The sequence below is a fragment of the Micromys minutus genome (genome assembly GCF_963924665.1).
Source record: "Micromys minutus genome assembly, chromosome: 2".
Lineage (NCBI taxonomy): Eukaryota > Metazoa > Chordata > Mammalia > Rodentia > Muridae > Micromys > Micromys minutus.
In genome coordinates this window covers 17,845,856-17,867,460 of record NC_137971.1, presented here as the reverse complement: position 1 = coordinate 17,867,460, position 21,605 = coordinate 17,845,856, and the positions used below count along the sequence as shown (strand labels likewise).

General features: G+C 41.8%; 1 protein-coding gene across 3 annotated transcripts in view; it reads right to left on the bottom strand.

Annotated features, from left to right (window-relative positions):
* Positions 1-21,605, bottom strand: part of HPSE2 (heparanase 2 (inactive)) — a gene marked incomplete at both ends in the record, with an annotated part of 624,570 nt that overhangs the window by 108,505 nt on the left and 494,460 nt on the right. For all 3 annotated transcript variants that reach the window (XM_080913133.1, XM_080913134.1, XM_080913135.1), the window contains 2 exons: positions 12,364-12,478; positions 16,707-16,813. In XM_080913133.1, coding sequence (XP_080769259.1) covers positions 12,364-12,478; positions 16,707-16,813 — 222 coding nt within the window. The remainder of the gene's footprint in view (positions 1-12,363; positions 12,479-16,706; positions 16,814-21,605) is intronic.

The window sequence follows — 21,605 nt, the reverse complement described above, 5'->3', positions numbered from 1 at the left end:
TAGATAACATTAAATTAAACTCAAAGCAATTCCTCTCAAATCAGGAACAAGACGAGGTTGTCCACTCTCTTCACAGCTATTTAGTATAGTACATGAAATGTTAGATAGAGAAAGAAGACACTTGAAGGAAATTAAGGGGATACAAACTGGAAAGGCAGAAGTTAAAGTATTGTTATTTGTAGGTGAGATGATAATACACATAAGTGACCATAAAGTTCCACCGAAGAGCTCCTACAGTTAAATACTTCCATCAACGTAACTGTATACAAAATAACTTAAAAAATCATCTCCTATATACAAATAGCAAACAGACTGAAAAAGAAACCAGAGGAACAACACCTTCCACAATAACTTCAAATAATATAAAATACCCTAGTCTATTTCTAATCAAGCCAGTAAAAGACTTGTAAGATAAAAACTTCAAGTCTTTGAAGAAAAAAATTGAAGATTATCAGAAGATGGAAAAATCTCTCATGCTCTTGGATTGGTAGGATTAACATAGTAAAAATATCCATCTTACCCAAAACAATCTACAGATTCAATGTAATCCCACCCCCAAATTCCAACACAGTTCTTTCAGGCCTTGAAAGGACAATTCTCAACTTCATATGCAAAGCCAAAAGACAAAACCACCCAGTATAGCTAAAACAATTCTGAAAAGTCAAAGAAGTCTTAGAGGTCCCACCATTTCTGACTTCAAGTTGTGCTACAGCTTGATAATAAGAAAACTGTCGTGGCATTGCCATAGAAACAGACACACCAATCACTGGAATCAAACTGAAAATCCAGACCTATGGACAAATAGTGCTGGTCCAACTGGATGCCTGCATGTAGAAGAAGGCAAATAGATCCATAGTGGACTGGGGACAGGTGGGCATGGAATGGGAGGATCAGGTGGGGAGGGGGATAGGAAACATGGTTGAAAGAGGGAAAGCAGAGAGAGACAGCAGGAATTAAGGGGCATTTGAGAGATGGGGTGGAAACTCAGTGCCATGGAAACTTTTTAACATATATGAAGGTGATCCTAAAGAGGTGTCCTAATAATGGGGGATATAGAGTCCCAACTGACCAAATGAGGCTTCCAATAGCAGTACTGGACTGCATTCAATTGAGTTGTTGGCCAAGAGGGTCCCATGGAAATCCCCAAACAAGCCAGGCTGTTGCTATGACAATGGATTGCTCTCTGCAATTTGACAGTGAGGCTGCATTGCTGTAGACAACATCCACGCAACTCATTGCACAGGGAAATTCAGCTGGTGTCTACATGGAGTCTTTGCCACTACATTCCAGTGTCTTTGATACAGGAAGATGCTCTGCAGGCTACCGAAGGAGAAATGTAAACACTAACCATTGACAACAGAGCCTTTGACCTATAGTTTGTCCTCTTGTGAGGTATGCTGGAGTAGAGGTGGCACAGAACTTGTGGGAATAGCAAACCAATGTCTGATTTGACTTAAGGCCCACTCATGAGATGGAACCCATACTCGACGTTGCTTGGATTAACATATAACCAAAGACTAGATCGCCCAGAGAGCTAGAGTAAAATGAAACACCACTGGTTTAAGAAAAAAAATTATTATATTATTATTATGTTTTATATGTGACTTATGATATTCTGCTCTACTCATAGATCTGTGCCTTATTCAGTAGTCATCAGAGAAACTACCTCCTGCAGCAGTCGAGAACAGAAGCTGAGACCCACAGCCAGACAATTTATTCAGAGAGAGTCTTTGAAACACACAGCTCTAAATGGGCTGTCTCCATCAATACCTCCCCTAAGAACTCAGGGAACCCTACAGAAGAGGAGGTGTTGAGTGTAAAGGCTAGAGGGGATGGAGGACATGAGGAAAACAAGACCCTCTGAACCAACTAGCAAGGCTCATGAACTCACAGAGACTGAAGCAGCGAGCACAGGGCCTGCGTCAGTCTACAGCAGGTTCTCTGCACAAATATAACTTTCAGCATAGTATTTTTGTGGGACTTCTGACTGAAGAAGCAAGGGTGCCTGCTCTTGGGGCTTTCCCTTCTGTCAGGTTCCCTTATCCAGTACTGATGTGATCTTTTTGTTTTACCTTTTATTTTTGTTATAGTTGGTTGTTATCTCCTAGAAACCTGCTTTTTTCTAATGAGAGACAGAAAGGAAGTGAATATGGAGGGGGAAACAAGGTGTCAGGAAACTGGGAGTAGTAGAGGAAGGAAATTGTAATCAGGATATATTGTATGAGAAAAAAATTTCATTTTCAATAAAAGGGGGAAAAGAGACCATGAATTAGAAAGAAAGCAAGGGGGGAGTGTATGGAAGGAATTGGAGGGAGGAAAGGGAAGAGAAATGATGTTATAATATAATCTTACAGATAAAAATAAAGACAAAACAAACAAACAAAGAACTCCAATACCTAACTGTAGGCTTTCCATGTGAAACTCTTTTAAATATGAAGATTTATGTAGATTAAACATAGAAATAGAAATAAATATACCAGGACTGATGGTTTGGGCTAAGTGTCAACTTGACAGAATCTAGAAACCTGGGAGATGGGTTTCTGAGCGTGTCCGTAGAGATTATGTTGATTATATTAATTTAGTTGGAAAGGCTAGCTCATTCAATTTTAATAGAAGAAAGTTGAAAGTCTCCAGCTATGGCAATGGATTCATTTATTCCTTTAGTTTTACCTGTCTTTGCCTTGTGTAACTCAAGAGTCAGCTGTGAAGTGCATGACCACAAAAGACTGTTCCACATTCTCTAGGAACCTTATCTTTATGTTGTGCTCTTCTTTATGCCTCGTAAATTTATTTGCTTTGAAGACAGCTTTGTCTGAAATTAGTACAGTTACTTCTTTTTATTTTTGAATGTCTTGGTTTCTTTTCTGTTGCTGTGAGAAAATACCATAACAAAAGCAACCTAAGTGGGGAAAGAGATTATTACCATTAGAGTTCGGGTTCATCTGTGCCTTCAAGGGAAGTCACAGCAGCAAAACTATGGTGTCATCATCAGAAGAAGAAGGCAATAAACACGTGGATGCCTGTGCTCTGCTCACTTTCTTTACTCTTACACAGCGCCTGAGGAATAGTGCCCTAAATTATTGATAGCAGAAATACAAAATGTTTAAAACATTTTGTAATAACAGTTTGGTAATTCTTCAAAAATTTAAACACAAGTTTTCAGATGAAGCAGTAGTTCTGTTCCTACAGAGATTAGTCTACACTGCTGTAACATAGCATCTGGAATTGCACAGTTTATAAAGTTCAAAAAATTATTTCTCATGGAGGCCGAGATTAAGGCATTGGTGTGGCTGGTGTCTGATGAAGGCTGGGTTTTGCATCCAGTAGTGCTTTGTTGCTGCAACCCAGAGGGCAGCTGCACTGTGCTCTCATTGGGTGGAAGCAATGGATGGATCAAGAGAGCATAGTCTTCAACACTTTGTCCCTTTATAAAAGGGCATTATTACTCTCATTCATGATGATAGAACCTAAGATACAATTAATGTCTAGAGGGCACATATTTTAATATTGCTGTACTGAGGACAAAGCTATAGAAGAAAATTTGCCATCATTTGAACTGTAGCAATCGGCATACACCCAATAAAGATGAAAACATTCACTATACATTACTCATGCATGTAAAATTGAACACAGTCATACTAGACAAAAAGTGTGAGAAGTCATACTACCTACCAATAAATAGATAAATATGCAGCACACCTATATGATGTGATCATAATGGCTAATTTTGGTTTTCAATTTGATTATATCTGTCTTTTTCTTGACTGAATTATTTGAGGTAGGAAGATCCACCGTAAGTCTGGACCACACCCATGGTAGCAGCTCAGGACATGGAGAAGGAAGATTTTGCTTTTTTGCCTGCTTGTTTTCACTCTTACTGGCTAGTTTATCTACTCTGCTGCGGAAGCATTATTCTACTGGCATTAGGCCCTACTTCTTTGGGATTCCAATGTAGACTAAAGACCAGATGAGACGTTCTCCAGGACTGAACAACTATTGGATTCTTAGTCTTTCCATCAGGAGACAGACACTGTGAGGCTATCCAGACCACAATCTGGAATCTACTCTAATTAATCCCCCTTTAAAACACAGACACACAGAGACACACACAGACACACACACACACACACACACACACACACACACACACAATTTGTGGTGAAATAGCATCTGTGTCCTTCTCTTCCCCTGCACATTCAATAGCTGTTTAATAGAAAGATGAACTTAGCTTGCCCCATCTCTAGGGAGAATCAATTCTGAGAAACTTTGGGAGAAGAAAAATGCAAACTTCGTGGATTTGTTGAATGAAGATGCCTAAGTCACTTGCATAGCTAATTGTTTTCGGTGGTGGCTGTGGGAACTGGAAGCTCTTAAATCAGCTGATAAAGTTTGGACTACGTTCCCAGCAGGGAAAATAAATCTGACAGAACCTTAGGGTAAGATTGTTCGCAATATTTCAGTTGTGCTATGTAGCTTTCCCCGATGAGTGTATGTTGTGTTGACGTTTCACAGACTTCGGCTGTGAGTGGTCGTGACACTGAGAAGAGGTCTCCCTGAATGAGGAGAGTCACATACAGCACAGGACGTGTCTCAGAGGAAGTAGGCAGTTTAAGTGACTTCTTAGACTCCATATGCACATCCTCCACGGCCTCCATGTGCCCACAATCAGCAAGAACATTGTATTTTATTCAGTCTTTGTCCTGCTTAAAACCAAATCTGAGATGACAGAAGATACTGCTAAGAGTTCATTCAGTTAGTGACAGAAGTATTTAGTGGCTGATAGAGTTTTGAGATTTTATAAATTGTGGGGTATATTTAAATAACTTAAAACCAGAATTTATGTTTACTTCTATTTCCATGTTTTTATAACCACTTCTTTAATTATTTTGGCCCTAATCCTTATGTATATTTGTACATGCATGTATGTGTGCATGTGCATATGAATATTCATGTGTGTATGCATTCATGTGTGTGTGGGTGTGTGTGCACTGAGTGCTGAATCCAGGGCTTTTCTATTTCTAGAAAGAATATTCACTTAAAACTAATAGCTACTAAGACGCAGAAACAGATTTAAGAAATAGGCTCACAGTTTTAGGCTCTAACATTTGGTAATCAGGATCTTCTTGTTGGTTCTCAGAATCACTGCCTGTCACAAACACAGGGTCTTTGGTGAAATGACATTAAGTTTGTCTCTCTGTGACACCAGAAAGCCTTCTAAACCTCTTAAGGGCATTTCTCTGCTCCCTTATCCCCTTTACATCTTTCTTTGTTTCCTTTCTCTTTCTGGCCTGATTATTTTAGGTAATTTTTTAATGGTCTGGGTAAGCTGACCAGCTTAGGCAAGGTTTGGCTCTGTCAATCCTGAGCAGACCTTTTCATCTTCATCAGCAGGTTGCTTCAAGGAGCACAGTATGCTCCTAAACTCAGACACAGTGATACTGTGGTCGCTTCTTCTCTCTGATTTACTTAGGTTGCCACACAATCTGCAGTAGCTGTGATCTCCAGCTTTGCAATCTGGGGACAATCTGGATGGCTGATGGCAGAGTGAGATTCTCAAATCTCTACTCAGTGATTTACATGACATGCCGTCATTAGCACTTTGGTGTGACATATCACGGTTTCCAGGGCTTGTTGGGGGGCATGCATAAACACATGAAGGTGTCAGCATTAGCACTGCAGCCCTGCCAAGGCCTTAATTGCTTTCACTGGGAAAGTTAGACAGCATTTTTGCAGGAGGAAAAGAAAACAGAATATTTAGTTTGCCTTTAACTATCTGCAGTCGATTCCTCTCAAATCTAGGAACCACAGCTTTCTTTTTTGCTTCCTTTAATTTTCTGGCAATTCAATTAAAAAATCTACATTATATATTTTCCTTGTTATTACTTGAATCTTTTCCCATAGATCTTTACAAATATTCAAAGATTCTTACTACAGTTATGTTCATGTTATTGTAAAGAATTATTATTGTGACTTACAATTTTATATCTTACAAAGTCACGTCATAAACAAAAGCCCTTGGCAATCACTGAGTATTTATGACAGGCTGAAAGATACACATGCCCTGGCTCACACAACCCTTTATAATCCTCTGAGACGGGCTCTGCTCTTGTACAGGAGGGAGAAAAAAAACTGATGTCCACAGAGGTTTTCTAGTAATTTCAAGTACTTATAGGAGGTAACTGGGAAAGCTGTTACAGATCTCAAAGCTGGGCGGATCTCAAAGTCAGTATTTGAAGAAGTAAATTCCAATCCTCCAGCCTCCGCAGTTATCGCCCACTTTCATGGAGGAAAGAAAGGCTCATGTGATGAGAAAATCACAGTGTTGCATTTTGAGCCTCATCTGATCCACGCCCAGAGCTGTTTCTACTTCCCAGAGTGGTGAGCCATTACAAATACTAGTGTGTTGTTGACGTACTCTGCATATTGCTCAAGTTGATAAATAGAAAAAAGATGAGGGTGGGCAGAAAAATAATCAGAGAAGCTTGCATGTAAAGGCACCAGTAGCCAAGTGTTGCCTGCCTGGTCAGACACACAGAACAAGGCTTTGAGCCTGAAGCCTGGGCTAATCGGCACAGAGGAGAAAAGGGAGTCCTGTTCACTGGGCATGCAGCCCTTGCTCTGGCCACTGATGGAAGCAGCCTGAGCCCCAGCGATTGATCCCACAGCCAAGGCTGCCCTTCTCTCAGCAGCAGCAGGCTCCCACAAAGAAGGCTGCACATGGAAAAGTCTTTGTTAGGACCCTAATGACAGGATTGAATTTCACATCACAGTTACCCCTAAACAGGTAGGCTTCGCTTCTTTCATGTTCCTGATGGATCCCACGGGAAAGAAAAGAAAGAGAAGGAAGGTCACACAAAGAAACAGGTCACAGGCTAGTTTGTCTGGGTTTGTACCTCCCCTGCCATACCACCTCCAGGTTTTTAGCTTTTGAGTTCTTCAATTTCACACACCCTGTGTGGCCATGGGACAGCAATGGGAAAAACTTACTGTGATAATTATTCCTAATTCATCTTCCATGGTCACTGGAAAATGAGTGCTTTTGTGTGTTACTGCTTCTCTTCAGATATTCTTCCCCTAACCCAAACTGGCCACTTACTGTGGATCTACCTAGCCACTGCCTCTCCCTCAAACCCTTTCAGGGTAGCCCTTGCTGCCATCACCAGTCAGACTTTTGTTTTTTTTCCTATCCTTTAAAATGGCTTTTGCCATAGTCCCTTTTAATCTATTTCACATCTGTATCTGTGATGCCAGCTCCTTGAAGTCAGATGCTGCCTTCAGCACAGCGCTCAGCAAATGATGAGTGTAATAAGCCCCTGTGAATACATCGAACATACACAGGTAGAGATTTATGTTTCCTTGGATATTTTAAAGGCAGACTTTAATTCATTCATAGTATTTAAAAATAAAGATCTTTGTTCAGATTTAAAAAACCCAGTATTATTGATTGCAGAAATCAAAGTCTACAAAGAAGCAATAAAAAGGTGCCTGCAACCTTACTGCTCTGAGATATAGTCCCATCAAATAATTTTCTATACTTATATGTAAATGCACAATCAAAATTGCACGCTTTAAATGATTCTCTCAAGTACACTGACCATGACTTGTGGAGGTTCACAGGGAAGGCAGTTTATCTTCACTTCAACTCAATCGAAGGGAAGCCAGAACCCAAAGACACACATAATTGATGTAGAACCAGGACCCACAAATCTTCTCAGTCCTAGGCTATACTACTCCCTGCTTGGGTGGGTCAAGTCTCAGTCCATCCAGCAGCACTGGGACATGGGTTTGTAATGAGGTGCTCCTCCTGAAGAAAGGGTACACTGAGCAGGTCCCATGTTTGTACCTCAGCTATGCTGTGCCTAAGGGATGGCCATTTCTAACATCTTAAAGAGGGGAAAAGAAAGGTGGGGTACTTGACAAACAACTTGTCCTAGAGTTAGAGGACACTTAGGCTGACCAAGCAGGCCAGACCAGCAACAGTAAAAGGCAGCGCTCTTTCCAAAAACTCAATGACGTCTGAGCAGTGACGGTTTGGCTCTGAGTATGTTGCTATGGTGACTGCAACCATAGGTTTAATTTCATTGTAGAATACTGAGCAGTGCTCTAATCCATACCTGCTGATTGTACTCCAGAACAATGTACACAGAGAGTGTTCAATGGATGGGCACAGGGCTGTTGAGTATTTGTTTTTACTCAAGGATAGTAAGCAGAACCGAGTGCTGATAGCCCACGGTTGCCCACTATGCCCAGAGTGGAAGAGTTAAGACAGCCTGACAGAGCGCCTTACACTAGTCTAAGCAGGATGAGCTTTCATCTCACACACACACACCAGGTTACTGACTTCGCAGATGGGAGACTATGTCTTATTTGTACATCCACACAATGGTGATGGAACTCAGAGCTCTCTCTCTCTCTTTTTTTTTTTTAAATTGAATTATGTCTGTGTGAAGACTCCTTTTGCTGTCCTAGCGTGGGAGCTAGGAAGATGCTGACTAGTAATTCCCCATTCCTCTCCCTGAAAGCTCTGTAAATCACACTCTTAAAAAAAGCAACAAGCTGAATTCCCAAATCCTCTCGGAGAAGTGCCCGGGCTGGTGGGGTCTGGACTCTGTCCACTGAATGTGCAGAACTCTTCTGCACAAACATCGTCTACTCCCAAGGGAGCTCACAACTGATTGCTTAGCTGTGGAGACTCACATGTCCCCTCTTTCCCAATGGCGGGAGCCTATGACAATACCTAACTAAAATGTGCTCCTTTCCTCAGGAGGGAGAAAGTCTCACAGCAGGAGGAAGACACCTGGCTACCAGAGAACCAGGAGGAATAAGCACTGTAGCTGAAAAGTTGCTTCCTGGGCAGAACAGTGGAGTAGAACCTTTCTCATTCTGTCCCGTCCCCTCCTCCTTTCTCTTCTTCACCCTACTTCTGTTGTCAAAGAGGAGAGTTCAGGTCCAACAGAAACCCAGCCCACAGATACAGAGATGCCCCCCTCCCTCCATGTGCTTCCCTCATGTCCTCAGAAGTTCTCACCATCAGCAATGTCAGACTGGAGCTTTCACACTTGGTGACTTTCCATCGGTGATGTGCAAAGTCACATTTTACAGCAGGGCTTACTTGTGCCGTCCATTCCGTGTGTTGGGATTGGCATATGAAGAACCCGTTATTTAGTACTACCCAGAATACTTTTCCCACCCTAAAATTCTTCTGTATCGCTTTCTCTCACCCTAACTCCTACAAACCACGTTCAAAGCATCCTCCTAGCCTGGTGTTGGCTCCTACCTTTGACAGGTACTACTGGAGCAGGCCTGCCAGAGCTGAGAAATGGGAGAGTGGCGTGGGGCATGGCCTGAGGAGCCCTGAGCCTCAGAGGCTTGCAGTCTCTGGATTTACTCAAGAGCACCAACAAAACAGAAACAAATTTGCTAATAAGATTCTTTCCTGAAATATAATAAGCTGGGTTTGAAAGAATGGGATTAGGAAAAACATATTTTTCCGGCAGATACTCAAGTACAATTCACTATCCTCTGATCTTTTAAACTCTCCTGAAGAAGCAGCACAGCGTGAAGCCCACAGGTTTTTATTAGCGTTGCTTGGTTATCAGTCCCACAGCTGTCTGACACGGAGACCAGGATAATCCTCAAGCCCAGCCCCATTTCCCATCGTTGGACCCAGTCAGCAGTGTTCTGCTCTAGCTTGTAAATTTCTTCCAGGAGACACTTAGGATACTCTCCCAGCTTCAGGGTTTTCTACTTATAAGGTACAGGCTTCGCTATGAGGGAAGATAAAAATGGACTTGCTACCTTGTAAATGCTTTTACATATGGTTTCTTTACCACATCTGGATGCCTCTGGAACCATAGCTAGCCAGCTCACATGAGCCTTTGTGCTTCATCCGTGGACACAGTTTCAGCATCTTAGAGGCTCATGTGAGCTCTGGGGCCATCAGGTGTCAGCTGAAGATTTCTGTGCTCTGTTTTTAAAGAAAGCCACGGGCAGTTACTCTTTTGGGGGAGAATAAAGTCATGAAAGTTTGTGTCTTAAGTGTATATGGCCAAGGTCTCTGGCAGTCACACAGAGGCATGGTAAGGTGCTCAGGTTGACTAATCCCAGAAAGAAGGCCTGCTGAGTCTTCCAAAACCTGTCTGGCACCAGCTTGTCTCCTTTGCTCCTATTTATCTCCAGACCCAGGTCAAGGGCAGAATTTGCTTTAGGCACAATGAAGACAGCTGAGTGAGTGCTATGGGAAATAGGTGGCACTGTAGAGAGAAATGGGATTTGGAGCTAGAAACCAGCGGCAGGTGCCCTGGCTACTGTGACTCCTTAGCTTTCTGTTTTCTCAGGAGAGTTAATAAAGCCATATTTAGCTCAGTAGGCTTCATTGGAGCAGTTATGATAAACTACAATGACCTCAGTCATCTTTTTTTCTCGCCATTACACAGGATCTGTCCTTTCTGGCTCACCACAGAGACCCTCGGCCAGGAGTTATCAGTAAGCAAATGGGATGCAAAGAAGATGAGTGAATGAGGTTTGAATGAAGGAAGGAAAAATAAAAAAAGGCAGGACTGCAGTTTTGCTGATATACCAAATAAAATTAGATAAAAATAAAAAAGTAATTTGTGAATTGTGAAGGATTACCTGCATTGTTAAAAACGGTACTCAATGCACGGAAGTAGAGATTACATCCTCTTAAAGCTTGCTGGTGATTTCTCCTCATTACTGCCATAAAAGTACACTTGCCTTGAGCAACCTGACTCCTGCCTACTTCATGTCTATCAAGTCTCCTCCTTCCTTCTGTGTCTCAGGCACATGTGCCCCTGCGTTTCTGCAGACATGCTGAGGTAGCTCCTGCCATGAAATGTTTGTGTTAGCCTCTGCCTTACTTAAAAAGCTGTGTGATATCTGCATATCTGCCTTCTAACCACCAGTTCTCTTTCCTTACCTGTCACATATTAAGAAAAGCCCTTCCTGTATATGCATCTAGGAACTTAGATGGGTAATAGAATAATAACATTCTATTATTTATTTAGATGTGTAATAGAACAATAACATTCTATTATTTATTTAGATGTGTAATAGAACAATAACATTCTATTATTCATTCATTATTGTTTCCTCCCCAACTCCTGCTGCTTAAAACAAAACAAAACAACCCCCCAAACAAAAAAACAAAAAACAACCATTTTTATTTATTCCAAATAGAAAACATGATCTATGTTTGTTTAATTCTTATGCCTTGGAGATGGTTTTCTAATTATTTTGGCTTATTTATACAAATATATTAAAACAAACTAAATCTCTACAGTTCTAAGCAGAAAACCCTGCCCCCTTCCTCCCTCAGCCTCACATACATGCTTCAAGACTTATTCCTGCTCTGGGAATAAAAACAATGTGCCAATTGGTTTCGGTTTTGAGACTTGAGGATGCTGTTCTGGACTTGAAGGCCTTTTGACGTGGGGTTTGGAATGTAGGACAAGTTGGGTAGAAATAGGTAAAGGAGGCAAGTGACAGGAACATAGGCTTATTCACCTTTCTAGTTTGTTCTCAGGGCCCTAAAGGCAGCCTTGGCTCAAGGCTCAGAATCTGGTCTAGGGCTGGTGCTAATACCCCTTTCCAGTCTCACCCTCTGTGTTCTAGTCCAATAAAGCAGACACATCATCTCAAAGGGCAACCACAGACTAGAGGAGAGGAGTTTGACCTTCTGCCAGGGCCATGATATGATACCCGTGCAAAGGAATCATCTGCATAATATTTCTAAGGGAAAAATTAAAGCCAGCTTTTCTGGGCTCAGTGAGATTTCTCTGATGACACAGAAGGCCACTCAGAACTCTGCCTTGGGGCAAATCTTCACTGTCACATAGGGGTCAGTTTCTAACTCCAGTATACTTCATCCCTTCCCTTAGAGCTGAGTTCCTATTATATCTGATCTTGGTGAACACCCCCATCTGCTTTCAACATGCTGCATCTGACATTAGCGAATGCCTCCTATTAGCATTAAAAGAAAACAATCTGGAAAACTTCATTCTCAAGCAGAGTTCAAACAGGCCACAAGTAGATGTGGAATCTTAATTGTACAAAGTTTGCTAAAGTAAAAATAACAAATTTATACATTATACACATATAAATGTATGTATGTATACATGTGTCTGCGTGCATGTATATATGTATGTCTGTGTAGGTGCTGTATGTGTAGGGGGAGGTGGTGAAGCCAAAAGCCCATGGAATGGTTCATGAAATCAAAGACAAGGATGCTCTGCCTAATTTATGAAAGAGACTGTCAATAGCAAAAGGAGGAAAAAACCATCTAGTGTGGAAAAGGGCATGATCAAAAGAACCAAATGATATTGGAAATCTTTATCCAGCACTTACTGGTAATGGGTTAAAATTCTGGTCCACCAAATGGTTGTATCCATGGTCGAAAAATGAATGTCGTATCACAACATCAATGCCCTGATTGGCCAACATTCCTAAAGTGTTTAGCCATCTAAAAGAAAAAAAGGAAGAAAGCCATGTCAGCACATTTAAAAATGGCATCTAGCAAGCACTGTGAAGATTAGCTATAGCACACAATTAACACCACCAGAACCATAAATTTTACTTGATGCTTTAAAGGAGAAAATCATTTTAGATGCTGAACAGGTAAGAGATCTCAAAGATTATCACACCTCATCTCTTAGTTTACAGGAGCAGAAGCCTGAAGAAATGAAATGAGTTGTTCACGATCAGAGAGTTATCACTTCGTATGACTGATAGCTTTCTTCTAGAATGCTAACAGAGGAACACTCCCAGCGCTTAGAAGCCCAGTGCCTCCTCCCTGGCACAAACTTACACGCACAGGACTTCACAGTGCACCCTGAATCCTCAGTCTCCTCGCTCTGTAACAGTACAACACGCATTTCACAGGACTCTACCCTACATGGACCTATGACCTGAGAAAGCCAGCCTCGGTGTCTGACCCTCATGTCTCACTGTCACGGTGAACGTCATAATGCTCTTCCTTGATGCCATGATCGCCATTCATGCTGCGGTGAAAAAACCTGCGTTGTCCATGCTTTCATACCTGATGATGCAAAATGCCTAGTTCACGTCTCATGCTACTCAAAGCCTGCCTTCTAAATTCTTCCCAAATGTCCTGACCCTGCCATTGTAGCTGACAGATTCAATCCGTTCTTATTACCACTGCTGAAACTATCGCTCATCTCTGCTTTTACCTCAAACTTCATTCTCTACAGGTTAAAGTCGCACAAACTACTTTTGAGTAGCCAGTGTAGCATACTCTCTTGTACCCCTCTAACTCTTTTCGCTTGTCATATTTCTCACCACATTTTAATCTCCTAAGGTTGTGCTGACTTCTAACCTCTGGCATCCCAGTTAGCTGTATCACTGTCTACCTGCTCCGAGCCTTTCTATGTGCCCTCTGCCAGCCTGGTGGGTGGTGATCATACACCTATCTCTACCGTCCCTGTTGGTCACAGGCCCACAATCATGACACATTTGAACGTGTCCTCACAATACTTCCTGGCACGCTGTAAGTGCACAGCACTGTTTAGGCTGACATTTGTCTGGATAAAATTAGATTCTAGAAACTTTGAAAATCATCATTTAGCACATGGGAAAAATTATACATAGTTATGATTTCCCAAATCTGAAACCATATGGGGCCCCAAACCCATGACTTCTAGAATTAAATTTTTTCCTTGCTGGAATAAAGAGCATTTCTAATTCTTATATTATGGTTAAATAATGTTCACATTTTCAAATCTTTTTTTACATTTACAATTTTATTTTATTCTCATAGAAATGAACACATTTACTGGCAATTAGAGCTACAAATCCAAACCCAAAAGCAAAGCAAAGCATACACAAAACAAACAAGCTTTAAATCAGGAGGAAAGTCTGCGGACAATAGAGCAGAACATTCACTGTTCTAGTCTTGTTCACACTGAGACACTGTGACCCAGAGAATTGAAATTACTTTGAGAACATCACATGGCAAAGCTACTTGCCTTTATTATTTTCATTAGTTTGGCAAGCCTGTGAAATCAGGATAATAGGTTCAGCTCTTGCTCCAATCCAGAAGCACAGTAGCAGGCGGATTAGCAAAGATGCCCTGTTGTGGAACTTCAGTAAGAACTCTGGGTGAATGCCTCTTAAGTCAGAGCGCTAGCCATGGTCATAAAGCACAAAGACATCGCAGTCTATATTTAATACTGAGCTATAAAAGCAAATATGTAGTTTAATTTTCTCGAAGAAATATACAGGCATGACTGAATCTGCATGAGCCCACCATCAGCACCATCTGCATGGTAACATGGGGCTGCCTCTTGGTGCTGTGTAAAGTGGTGCCATTGCTCACTTGCTAAGAATCTCTTCTCCCATTCCATATGCATCTTATTCACCACTGTGTCATTGCATGCTCGGAAGCTGGAGACATGGCAGCCTATAAGGATGAATTTGCAGTATCCCAAAGATGGACAGGCTAGCGCTATCCCTGAGTTGCAGTAGCAAACTTCTGATGCATGTGTGCATTTGCATGTGCCCCAGGAAGCTCATGGTTATGTGATATACTGAAAGTCCTGGGGAAATGCCATCTTTTCACATGCTCCCTATCATCTTAGAATGCTATACCTCTATTATTTTTTTCTAGGAGACAATTTGCATACCTTCAAGAACACACGGTACATTGACTGCTGTGTGCTGCCAGTAGGGTTAAGATGGGGTGGATGACAAGGAAGTAAGAGGAAAGACCAGGGGCATAATGAACCAGATTTATCTGATCTCTGCCAACCAAGCACTGGTAGTCAGGGCTAGAGCGCACATATCAACAGCTATGTTTATCTGCAGTTCCATGTAGACATCTCTAGGTATCTGACCACTGTTCATGCAGGGCAGGCCTCTGTTCCAGCTGCCTCTGTAAAGACTGAGACACTTTTCATTTCATGTCATCCCTTACGTGGAAGAGTATTCAGGAAAATGTTCAGTACAACTGGGCTGCTCACTGGACCTCAAAGCAGAGTTGTTTGGCAACAGCCGAGCAAAAGCCATTCCTGGGTCGATTCCAAGGGGTCCCCTGAGTACTGACTGCCAACCTGGCTTTTCACCCTTGTAACAGGATTCATATCAAACTAGTGGGGAGCATATTATGAAAGAAGCCTCTTAGTAACACTGCATTAAATGCTGATTCACTCCATTTCATTAATTTGAACCATGCTTAATGCTTATTGGACTTCTCTGTGAAACACAATGTTAAATGCTGAGGTTATGAACATGGAAGACCCAGAGTAAACCATGAATTACAGTGAGCAGTTATCTTCATGTACCTTTGACATTATTCCATCTGAAAATGCCATCTACTTGGCTGGCCTGACCTCTTCTTTGCAAATGTATTAAAGAAGCTGTCTCAATGGAAAGGAGCCACATCTGTCTAATTAGGAACAGCTGTTAGTAGCAAAACACATAGCTGAGGGCAAAGCTACAATTCATGCATTGCTCAGCCAGAAAGCCTGGGCCAGAGGACCACAATGGACCAGGAAAAAATACTTGGTTTGCCTCTGCTTGTGAGGGTTTTATCCTGACACTGAGAGCCAGGCAGAGCTCTATGCTTCTGGTTCAAGTCATTCTTCAGGCAACTATGGTAGCCTTCAATTTCAAATTCCCATCCCTTCCGAGATCCTGTGTGTAATATTGAAAAGGCCTGAGTTTTAAAACACTTATTAGAGTATCTTGTCTTCGATATCTTTAGTGGCTTGGTAGAAGCCGAGAACAAGGCCTCATCTCTTTTGCATGCTTTTCAAGACCCCCTGCCGTCTGGTGTGAGCCCTCTTCACTCTGCTGAAGGAAGGCAGGCTCTGCCATTTACTCACTGTCCCTCTGCTGGCCTTGTCTCTGTTGTTGCTTCAGCCTGAGATCCCTCTCTGTCAGCTTTACTACTCCTCACCTGGGAAGATCAGGCTGCTCTTACCATGTCCCACAAAATGCCACCTTGTTTATGAAACCCTTCTGATAATCCCACTCAGGGAGTTTTTTTCCTCTGTAAGCCCACCAGTTTTCTTTCATAGGAAGGCTGTGGGAGAGAGAGAGAGAAGTGGTCTGCATAGTGAAAGGCCGGACTCTGCAGAAGGTCATCTGAGTTTGGGTCTGATCTCTGCCACTAGCTAAATGAGCTCTCCTGGCTAACTTACGTCAGCTCTGCTTTTCAACTCTTCCACTGTAATAAGAGGACAACACCCGCCTCTGTTCCACTGGTTCACCATTAAAACAGTAGCACCAACTCACTGGTGGTCAAAGTGTTTAAGGATTTCAGACAGTGTGTGGCTCTTGGTAAATCCAGTATGCATCAGAGAATTATTACAGCATAATTATTCTTTGCAATATAGTCATTTCTCACACTAGTCCCTCCAGTCATGTTTCTGGAGGATAAAGCTGTGACGGCTTTTACCTAACTCCCAGAACTGTGGTAAAACGGAGAGAATACAGGCTGCTGACTCCATGTGGGTTGAACTATGGGCTTATTCAAGATGCCATCTGTGCTCTGATGCTCACGTCTAACTCTTAGTAGCTGGAGAAGTGACTAAGTAAGGTTAAACATATTCACAGATGAATAGATGAAAACTTCCACTGCAAATAGCTTTTCCTTGGGATGGGAAGTAAGTGTGTTACAGTTTCACTGTTGTTGTTGAAAGTTCCTGGGAGTGAAAATGTTAATTACTTACAGGAATCCTGCAGCATAGGAATCTGACAGATTGTTTGTGCCTCCAGCTGAGGTGGTCACTACGCCTTCCAGCCAAATCTTCTTTCCTGGAGTGTATGTGTTGACCACCTGTCCACACAACAAAGGCAGAAGTGGATAGATGAGATTTTAAGGGCTATCCCCAAATGAGAAGCACCATCACTCCCTAAAGGAAGTGTCTCTCATTCTCTGCTCCCAAGTGGTCACGGTTTGTGCTTTACTTTGTGAGGATGTGTATCCGTTGCTTTCTTTTTATAGGAAGATCACACATAGAGAGAAAGAGGTGTTCTCCTGTAGTGGCTACAGGGCTGGACCTCGGTGCAGCTGGCAGTGAGCTGCCACACACCCACCCACACACACACACACACACACACACACACACACACACACACACATGAAAGCATCAATGTTCACGATGCTCATTTTTTCCCTAAGTAAACCAGCGATACTGTGATGGAACAAATGCATATTCTAAAGTGTAAGATGACTCTAGGGAAGCAACATCCTTCACCAGAAAAGAATAACCACTGATGTTTCTATAGTAACAGGTCCTGAGAAGCAATGGTTTCCAGGGTCATGTTACAGAACTTTTATGATAAAGCACACAGTCTATGTATTAGTAGTCCTAAACCACGAGTAGGAGAGAAAAAGTCTTCTAGGAAATTGCTGTATAATGAGCATGGTGTGCATATTATAACCATATTTTGAAGATAACTGAAGTGAATATAAAAAGAAAAGTCCGTGACCCATGTGTCAGTTTCTACATAAGGAACTACAGCTGTGTGCCTTCTAAGCAGAGGCAAAGCCTTGTTAAAATGTGTCCCTCTGAAGTTTTGAAATTACCCAGTCTTTGTTCTACAAGTTGGAGGCTGGCCAAACTATTCTGATCAGGGTGCAGATACACTGGAAAGCAATCTGGCAGTTCTTGTAATGGGTAATACTAGTAGCTTCTGAAAGTACATTCTGAGTCATACGCTTGTCTATAGCTAGCTCGTTTGAGGACATAACACTAACTAACAGGAATAGTGAGCTGTGAGTCTTAACCAGGAAAAAGAGGAAAGACAATAGGAGGATGTGTTTTTAAACCGGCAACCAATGCTGGCTACTTATACTCAATTTCATAGGGTTTTTAGATAAAAGCCTATATAACCCTTCTTAAAGCTGGACAACGATCCCTCAAGGTGACAATGGGAAGTATATGTCTCCTGGTTTCTGCCTCTGAAGAGCAGTCTAAAGAAGTTATCCCTCCCTTGTTTCACCTGTATCTCTGAGAGCCAAGCATGTCCAGAGACACCCAAGAGAAGGGATGAGAAGCACGTTCCTGCTGGGCTCACTAGCTCAAGCTCTGGCCGTTGCTGTGGTGACTAGAATATGAAGGAGGACTGGATGATGCTGGCACACACAGGGAGGCTGACAGATGAATAGTGTATTCAGACACCCACAAATTCCTATCATAGACACGTTCACCAAAGCCATTATTCTTCAGGTTTCTAAAGAGAAAAGTACAAAGATTTCACCATGTCACTGTCTGAGGTAGGTGTCTATGGTTAGGACTGAATTATCAGACACATTTAATGCATAATATGAAATTCTATACAGCAGTTGAGGCAAAAATTCAATATAAGTTAAAAAATACAAATGTGCTTTATATAGCCATTTATTAGTATGGAATAATAAAGATGAAAGATGTGTGTTTTAAGAACATATGTCAAACATATAATGAAGACACAAAAACGAAATTAGAAAAACATAACCAAGGCATTTTGTGAACTGATGATAGGTTTTGCTGTAAGCTGAGGTGGAATATACTATCGGCTAGCAGTTGGTTCCTTAGTACTTCCAGAAAGAATATATGTAGATGTATTTATATGAATATATGTGAATATACAATGTGAGATACATATCTATACATGTGACCAAACTCAAAGATAAACATCAAGTAACATATTACTTTTTGCTATTTATTTCTTCCTAGGTATAGCTTCCTACAACTGTCTCACTCCCATTTAGAAGAGAACTTGTATTTTATAATGCACAAAAAGTTGATATTGGCAAAGTTACTCAGCTTTTCAGAAATAAAGTTGTACTGATATATAGATTAGATAAAGTAACAATTCCAGCCAAGAATAGAAGAACAAGAATTAATGGTGGAGACCACATTGACATGTTGTTAAAGGTTAGGGAGGAGATGCTTAGCAAGCACAGAGCAAGGGTTCAAACTATTGCTAGAAATAAGACAGTGCTCCCTAACAGCTCTTTGTACACGGAAAGAAAAGAACCACCAGTGCCTGAATCTTGCTTACCACAAAGTAGGTATCTAACCCTTTTTTAGATTAAATTATTTTATTTACATTCTAAAAGTTGCCTCTTTTCTTGTCTCTCTCCCCGAGTTCTTCACACTATCCTCCCCTAGCTCTGAGAGGGAGCTCCCCTACCCTCCCACTCATCCCCATCAGCATCCCTCTTCCCAAAGGCATCAACTTTCCACAGGATTAAACACATTCTTTCCCACTGAGGCCATTTGAGTCAGTCTTCTGCTATACATGAGCCCCAGGGTCACCAACCAGCCCAAGTATGCTCTTTAGTTGGTGGGTTAGTCTTTGGAAGCTCTGAGGAGTCCGGGTCAGTTGACACTGTTGTTCTTATGGGGCTGCCATCCCCTTCAGCTCCTTCAGTCTTTCCCCTAATTCTTCCATAGAGGTCCTCAACCTCAGTCCAGTGCTTGACTGTGAGTATCTGCATCTGTCTCAGTGAGCTGCTGGTAGAGCCTCTCAGAGGACAACTATGCCAGGCTCCTGTCTACATGCACAATATGGTCTCAGTAATAGTGTCAAGATCTGGTGTATGCACATGGGATGGATCCCAAATTGGAGTGGTACTAAGTGGCCTTTCTTTCTGTCTTTGCTACATCTTTGTCCCTGCATTTCCTTTAGACAGGAACAATTCTGGCTTAAAATTTTTGAAGATGGTTGGGTGGCCCCCAGCCTCAACTGAAAAGCATGTCTATCTACTGGAGGTGGTCTCTTCCAGTTCCCTCTACCCATTGTTGGGCATCCCAGCTAAGGCATTTCCATTGAGTCCTCTCATATTCCAGGTCTCTGGGACTTTCTAGAAGTTTTCTTTCCCCCCAACCCCCACTGCTGCATATTTCCATTCATTCTTCTGTCCTCTGGATGTCCCCCCTGTTGCTCCATACCTGCTCTTGCTCCTTCCTTTTTCTTCTTCCTCCCCTCTTCCACTCAGTTCCCCCTCCCTCTGCCTCCTGTGAGTTGTATCAAGGTTATTCTGATTTTTGGCTAATATCCACTTATCAGTGAGTACATACCACACATGTCTTTTGGGTCTGGGTTACCTCACTCAGGATGATATTTTCTAGTTCTGTCCATTTGACTGCAAAATTCATGATGCCCTCATTTTAATAGCTGAATGGTATTCCATTGTGTAAATGAACCACATTTTCTGAGTCTATTCTTCAGTTGAGGGATATGTGGGTTGTTTCCAGCTTCTGACTATTACAAATAAGGCTGCTATGAACATAGTAGATTATTTGTGGTATGGTGAGATATCTTTTAGGCATATGCCCAGGAGTAGTATAGCTGGGTTTTTAGGTAGAAATTTTTCTGAGGAACCACCAGATTGATTACCAGAGTGACTGTACCAGTTTGTAACCTCTCCAGAAATGGAGGACCGTTCCTCTTTCTCCACATCATTGTCAGCATGTATTATTGCTTAAGATTTTTGTCTTAGTTATTTTGACTGGCTTAAAGTGAAATTACAGGGCTGTTTTGATTTGCATTTCCCCGATGATTAAGGATGCTGAACATTTCTTTAAGTACTTCTCAGCCATTCAAAACTCCTCTGTGAGAATTTTGTTTAGCTTTGTAGCCCATTTTTTAATTGGGTTATTTAGTTTTTTGGAGTCTAACTTCTTGAGTTCTTTTTATATTTTTGGATATTAGCCCTCTATCAGAGGTAGGGTTAGTGAAGATGTTTTCCCAACCTGTAGATTGGGGTTTTTCCAGTTGACATTGTCCTTTGCCTTACAGAAACTTTTCAATTTTATGAGGTCCCATATGTCAATTGTTGATCTTAGAGCATGATTCATTGGTGTTCTGTTCAGGAAACTTTCTCCTGTGGCAATGTGTCTGGGGCTATTTCCCACATTCCCATCTGTTAGATTCACTGTATCTGGTTATATGTGGATGTCCTTGATCCACTTGGAATTGAGCTTTCTACAAGGAGATAAATATGGATCAATTTGCATTCTTCTGTATACAAACCACCAGTTAGAGCAGCACCATTTGTTGAAGATGCATTCTTTTTCCGACTGAATCATTTTGTGTTCTTTGTCAAAGGTCAAGTTTCTGGAGGTATGTGGATTTATTTCTGGATCTTCCATTCTATTCCATTGATTGACCTGTCTGTCTCTGTACCAACACCATATGGTTTTTATCACTGTTGCTCTCACTCTTTTTCTTTAATTGGATATTTTATTTATTTAAATTTTAAATTTTATCCGTTTTCCTGGTTTCCTGCTGCAAATCTATCTCCTCCCCCTTATCCTGCTTCTATGAGGGTACCCCCCCACCTCACCACCCTAGCATTCCTCTACACTGGGGTATCAAGCCTTCACAGGACCAAGGGCTTCCCCTCCCACTGATGCCAGATAAGGCCCCTTCAGCTCCTTCAGTTCTTCCCCTAAGTCTTCCATTGGGCTCCCTGTGATCAGTCCGATGGTAGTCCTTATAATTTTGACAGTGCTCCAGTGGAAGAACATAAATCCAAGTGGTATCTGAGTACCACTAATTGGTTTTGGTGAGTTTGTAAAAAAGTATACTAAGGTGGAGGGGTAGGAAAGGTGGGTGATTTGAGAGGAGTTGTT